This window comes from Aedes albopictus, chromosome 3 (assembly GCF_035046485.1).
Source record: "Aedes albopictus strain Foshan chromosome 3, AalbF5, whole genome shotgun sequence".
NCBI lineage: Eukaryota > Metazoa > Arthropoda > Insecta > Diptera > Culicidae > Aedes > Aedes albopictus.
The window spans coordinates 278,050,031-278,056,226 of record NC_085138.1 but is presented as its reverse complement, the minus strand read 5'-3'; the positions used below and the strand labels follow the sequence as shown (position 1 = coordinate 278,056,226).

The 6,196-nt window shown below is 50.2% G+C and overlaps 1 protein-coding gene across 1 annotated transcript; it reads left to right on the top strand.

The window, feature by feature from the left end:
• Positions 1-223: 223 nt before the first annotated feature.
• LOC134290749 (uncharacterized) lies at positions 224-5,557 on the top strand. Its single transcript, XM_062857942.1, has one exon. It carries the CDS (start codon positions 224-226, stop codon positions 5,555-5,557), a length of 5,334 nt encoding a protein of 1,777 aa, XP_062713926.1.
• Positions 5,558-6,196: the final 639 nt, after the last annotated feature.

The window sequence follows — 6,196 nt, the reverse complement described above, 5'->3', positions numbered from 1 at the left end:
CCAGCGTGGCTTGGGTCAGCGAACAAAAGAGGTTAGCGTGAGTACACACACGCATCAAGGTACGGCTATTCTTTCATACAAATAAAGTTGCATGCGAGTTTTACTGTAGCAAATAAGGAATTTGTTCGCGATTTGATTGATTTTTTGGGTAATTGACCACGCTACGTCTTTTGGAATTTGATTGGGTTTGCGATTTGATAAAATATCTGGAAGTGATCTAAACATGGCATCTTTGCGCGAATTGTGCAAGATCGAGCGGGGGTGCATGGACTCCATGGCCAACGTGGAGGCATTTGTTGCGAATTTCTATGCACAACGTGACACGGCCAGGATTGCTTCACGCTTGGAGCATTTGGAAACGCTTTTCAAGGAGTTTAGGAATAATCGTGCTAAAATTGAAACGAGGCAGGAGCAAGATTTGAAATTGTCCGCTGGGGAAGACAAGGAGGAGGCGCTTAAGCAGGACGTAGAAGCTGATAACAAGAAAACTCGTCTGGATTTTGAGGACAGGTACTTCGATGCGAAAGATTTCCTCACGTCGCACCGAGGCAATCTGACAGCTGCAGCTTCTTCCGCTCCGCCCGGCCACATTCCTAACTCCCGAATCCATCTCCCTGTTTTTAAAATTCCTTCCTTTGACGGTTGTGTGAAAGATTGGTTGAGTTTTCGTGACGCTTTCCAGAGCATGATCGGTAAAGATGCATCGCTTTCGCCGGTCGATAAGTTTCATTATCTTCTTTCCGTGCTCACCAAAGAAGCCCGGACGTTGGTGGAATCCATTGAAGTAACGGCGGCCAACTTCGATGTCGCGTGGCTGATGCTCGAACAACGGTTCGAGAACAAAAAGATCATCGCTCGAGCACTGATGGACAGTTTCCTGAATGCCGAACCCATCAAGCGGGAATCGTACGACGCTCTAGTTGGTCTCATCGACTCGTACGAGCGGAATCTTCTACAGCTGCGTAAAATTGGACTGAAGACAGATGGGTGGACTCACTTGCTTGCTCATATTCTGTATACACGTCTCGATGTTGACACGCAACGGCATTGGGAGCGTGCTCACAACTCTCGTGAAGCACCAAAGTACGAGGACTTGTTGCAGTTTCTGCGGGATCACCTCGCAACCCTACAACCCCTGGCATCCATGAAAACTCGGGGTTCGGACTCTCGTCAAGATCATGGGAAATCGACGGCCAAATCCAAGGTCGGCTCGACTCTCACAACTACTACGACTCAGAAAAAAGTTTGTCCACACTGTCAAAAATCCTCTCACTCTCCTTTCAAATGCGAATCCTTTATCAGTATGAATCCTTCCCAACGGCTTGAATCAGTTAGGAAAGCTGGTTTGTGCCTAAATTGCCTTTCCTCTTCCCACTTGGTCAGGGCTTGTCCTAGCTCAGCTTGTCGTGTCTGCGGTCAAAAGCACCATACGATGCTGCATTTGCGCCCAGCAGGCAACGAACAAGATCACTCGCAATCGCAACCCACGAAACCCGCTATTCCACAAAGTCAGCCCGCAATCGCACCTTTGAACAATTCCTCCGCTTCGCAATCGCAAACAGTTGCCACCGCACCCTCCGCTGGCCCATCCACCTCTCGTCCAGTCGCTCTTCCTGCCACTACAACTGCCGATAGCAGCGTGATTCTTCTCTCGACTGCTGTCGTCAAGATAGCTGACTACAACGGGAATGTCCAGTTCGCTCGCGCCCTCCTTGATTGCTGCTCCGAACGAAATCTGATGAGTGAACATTTGGCGCAGAAATTGGATCTACGTCGGCAGAACGACCCGCTTTCTCTCCAAGGTGTGGGTCCCAGCGCTGCTGTATCAAAGCAATCAACGACAGCAATCGTACGATCGCGTTGTACAGATTTTTCTGTTGACCTCAAGTTCCATATTTTGCCGGAGTTCAAGCCGATTTTGCCGTCGAACCGATTGTCGGTAGCCTCCTGGAAGATTCCTCCATCCATACAACTTGCTGATCCTCGCTTCTTTGAGCCGAATCGCATCGATGCTATCATCGGAGCCGAAGTGTATTATCGTCTACTACTAGAAGGTTTCGTCGACCTCGGACCGGAACTACCCCAGTTGAAGGAAACGGTTTTTGGGTGGATAGTATCCGGAAAGGTGAATACGGTGGACTCGAGCCTGTCTGCCACCACGCTAGTCTGCAGCAACGCTGAGTTGGAAAATCAGCTTGCTCGCTTCTGGGAAGTTGAGTCGTGCAATACCAACGAGACCTTCTCCACGGAAGAACGGAAATGCGAAACCCATTTTGCCGCCACCACGGTTCGAGACTTCACTGGAAGATTTGTGGTGTCATTGCCGAAGAAACCAGATGTTCTGGACAAGTTGGGAGATTCTCGTTCCATCGCAACTCGGCGCTTTTTGTCCCTGGAACGGCGGCTTCAGGCGAATCCTTCACTGTTGGAGGCGTACACCGATTTCATACGGGAGTACGTTCATCTTGGACACATGGCACCGATCAATACTAGCGCAGAAGTTGTGATTCCCGGACAGAAGTTCTATTATATGCCTCACCATTGCATAGTTCGACCGGAGAGTGTCACGACGAAACTCCGCGTCGTCTTTGATGCGTCGTGCCCCACTGATACTGGTGTCTCGTTGAACGACGCACTGATGGTGGGTCCAGTTGTCCAGGACGACCTGTACAGCATCATCCTACGATTCAGACTTCCTCGCTTCGTCATCGTCGCCGATTTGCAGAAAATGTACCGGCAAGTGTTGGTATCTCCGTCTGATCGGCCCTTGCAACGTATTCTGTTTCGATCGTCACCATCGGAACCTCTTCAAACCTTCGAATTGCTGACGGTTACTTATGGTACGGCGGCAGCTCCGTACCTGGCGACACGTTGTCTCCAGCAACTCGCCTTTGACGGCGAATCGACTCACCCAAAGGCCGCAGAGGTGGTGTCAAAAGACTTCTACATTGACGATCTGCTTACGGGAGTAGCATCGGAAGAAGAAGGTGTTGAACTTTGCCGAGAGCTGATTGATCTCTTGCAGTCGGCTGGATTTAAGTTGCACAAATGGGCATCCAACAGTTCAGCAATTCTACAGCATATTCCAGCAGAGTTTCGAGAAGATCGAAGTCTGGTGGAGCTCGATTCGTCATCCTCGCCTGTGAAAACCTTGGGGCTGCTCTGGCAGCCAGACGAAGACGTCTTCCGCTTCAAAATACCCACTTGGACCCAGGACGCTGCTATAACCAAACGATTGGTGCTTTCTGAGGCAGCACGCTTATTCGACCCTCTCGGCCTGTTGGGGCCAGTTGTACTACGCTCGAAACTTTTCATGCAGGAGTTATGGAAAGCGAAGGTTTCCTGGGACAATCCGCTCAACGATCGTCAACAGCAATTCTGGAAATCCTTCCGAAATGATCTCGAAATTCTCGACGAGTTTACCGTTCCACGGTGGGCGGCATCCTGCAACGATCCAGTCTACGTAGAGCTGCATGGGTTCAGTGACGCCTCCGAACGCGCATACGGCGCGTGCATCTACCTCCGCACAGTTTCGTCTAGCGGAATCGTCTCGGTTCATCTGCTTACAGCTAAGTCAAAAGTGGCTCCGACGGGAACCGAGAAATTTGGTTCTACTATTCGCTTACCGCGTTTAGAACTCTGTGGTGCTCTCTTACTCAGCCATTTGTTCGAAAAAGTGGAAACCAGTCTTCGTATCCAAGCCCGTCCTTTCTTCTGGACGGATTCAACTATTGTCGTCCACTGGTTGTCCGCTTCACCGTCTCGTTGGAAAACTTTTGTGGGCAACCGAGTGGCTGAAATTCAGCAAATCACCGCTGCTGGAAGCTGGAGACACGTTCCAGGCATCGATAACCCAGCAGATGTCATATCCCGGGGAATGTCTGCAACGGAGCTTGTAGACCACATGCTGTGGTGGCAGGGACCACAGTGGTTGCAGCAACCCAACCGGTTCTGGCCCGCGTTAGTCAAAACCTCCGACGATCACTTCAGTTCAGAGCAACTCCAAGATAAACCCACGGTTTCGTTGCCTACAGTCGTTCAAAGTACTATATTCACCCTGAAATCGTCTCTCTCCAGTCTCGTCAGATTGGTAGCCTACATACAGAGATTCTGCTACAATTCGAAGATACATAATGTGTCTAGCCGCAGATCCGGAGCCTTAACCACAGCAGAGTTGGACGAAGCGTTGTGTAGTTTGGCAAAACTTGCTCAACAGGAATCGTTTCCGGAAGACCTGCACTCTATCCGCACCACTGGTCAAGTGAAGTCAACGTCGAAGCTGAAAACTTTGTCTCCAGTTCTCGTCAATGGTATTCTTCGCACTAGAGGACGTCTCAACAATGCAGCTGTCCCGTACGCTCAGAAGCAACCTATAATCTTGGACAACAAGCATCCGTTCACGCTGTTAGTCGTTCGTCACTACCACCTTCGTCAACTACATGCTGGACCGACTCTCCTGATAGCAAGCGTTCGTGCGAAGTTCTGGCCTCTCCGGTTACGTGATATCGTGAGAAAGGTTACGCACGAGTGCGTTACCTGTTTTCGAAATCGGCCAAGCTTCGCAGAACAAATAATGGCAGACTTGCCACAAGTTCGGGTATCGCCAGCGTTGCCGTTCCTGAACGCTGGGGTGGATTTCTGCGGACCTTTCTATCTCCGACCTCCGACAAGGAAAGCTGCGCCAGTGAAATCTTTTGTAGCTGTCTTCGTTTGTCTATCAACCAAGGCAGTACACCTAGAGTTGGTAGGCAATTTGTCAGCCGACTCGTTTATCGCTTCCCTGAAGAGGTTTGCTGCTCGCCGAGGAGTTCCGCAGACCATTTACTGCGACAATGCGACAAACTTTGTCGGCGCTCGCCGAATACTGAACGAGTTCCTGAATCTGTTTCGGACCCAGCAGAAACGCCTGGATATCGAACGACAATGCTCCGCTGAGGGCATTCAGTTCTCGTTTATTCCTCCGCGATCGCCGCACTTCGGGGGAATCTGGGAAGCAGCGGTTAAATCCCTTAAGACCCATCTCCGTCGCACTCTTGCAAACGCAATGGTAACACCCGAGCAGTTCCACACAGTGCTTACGCAGACCGAGGCACTGCTCAACTCTCGACCGCTAACGCAGCTCAGCAATTCCCCAGAAGAATTGGACGTCCTCACGCCAGGTCACTTTCTGGTACACCGACCGCTGACTGCAATCCCGGAGCCCTCATACGAAGAAGTTCCTTGCAACCGGCTTTCTCAGTGGCAGATGACACAGGAGTTTGTCCGCCGCTTGTGGAAGCGATGGTCTACCGAATACCTATCGGGGCTGCAACAGCGAACCCGATGGACACACGAACGAAACAACATTCGCGTAGGAACTATGGTTCTAGTTCGCGATGATAATCTACCGCCGCAGAAGTGGCGTTTCGGCCGCGTAATTGAAACGTTCCCTGGAAACGACGGACTGATCCGGGTCGTCAACATCCGAACCAAGGACGGCATCTTCAAGAGAGCCATCACACGCGTGTGCGTTCTACCGATTCCCGACAACCTACCCGAGGACCAGGAAGCAGCATAGTTCTAGTAGTTCGCGGTCCCAGCAACACAAGCGTTGTCGGATTGGAGGAGGCCCTATGGTCTCCTCCCAAGTTAAGTATCTAGTTTTCATTTCCTGAACCTTGTTTTCTCCGACCTAAAAACAATCGTATTGGCAGGCACCCTGGACTCTGACCATCGCAACGACCGAGAGGACTAGACCTGGTGCATCGACATTCATTGACCGACCGGAGTTCAACAAAAATATCTATTGAATTTGTAATACATAGTTTTAGTAGTTCATTAAGCACAGTCACGAAGATAGGAGTTAGTATTGAAATGTAGATTTCAATGGTGGGCGGAATGTTAGGAATCGTCTATAATTGTTAAGCTTACCCTACCAAAGTTAGGATGCTCATTCTCTTTGATGCAGAGAAGAGTGCTCACACACTACTTCTATAATAACCACACTCTCTCCACTCATTGCCATAGCAGATAAAATCAATTGTATTCAGAACCGAATCGACCCTTGCGCTATATACATCGTTTTCTCTCTAGCAACGTGTTTCATTTTCGCGTATCACGTGTTTCGTAGCCTAACCTCGTCGCGTTATTATTCGATTGGCAGAACCACATCCGAAGACCACTACTTCGTCGCGAGTGTCCCCACAAGTCCGGAGAA

Bases quoted from the DNA above. Each gene is read 5' to 3' on its own strand.
- LOC134290749 (XM_062857942.1), top strand. From the start codon at position 224: ATGGCATCTTTGCGCGAATTGTGCAAGATCGAGCGGGGGTGCATGGAC.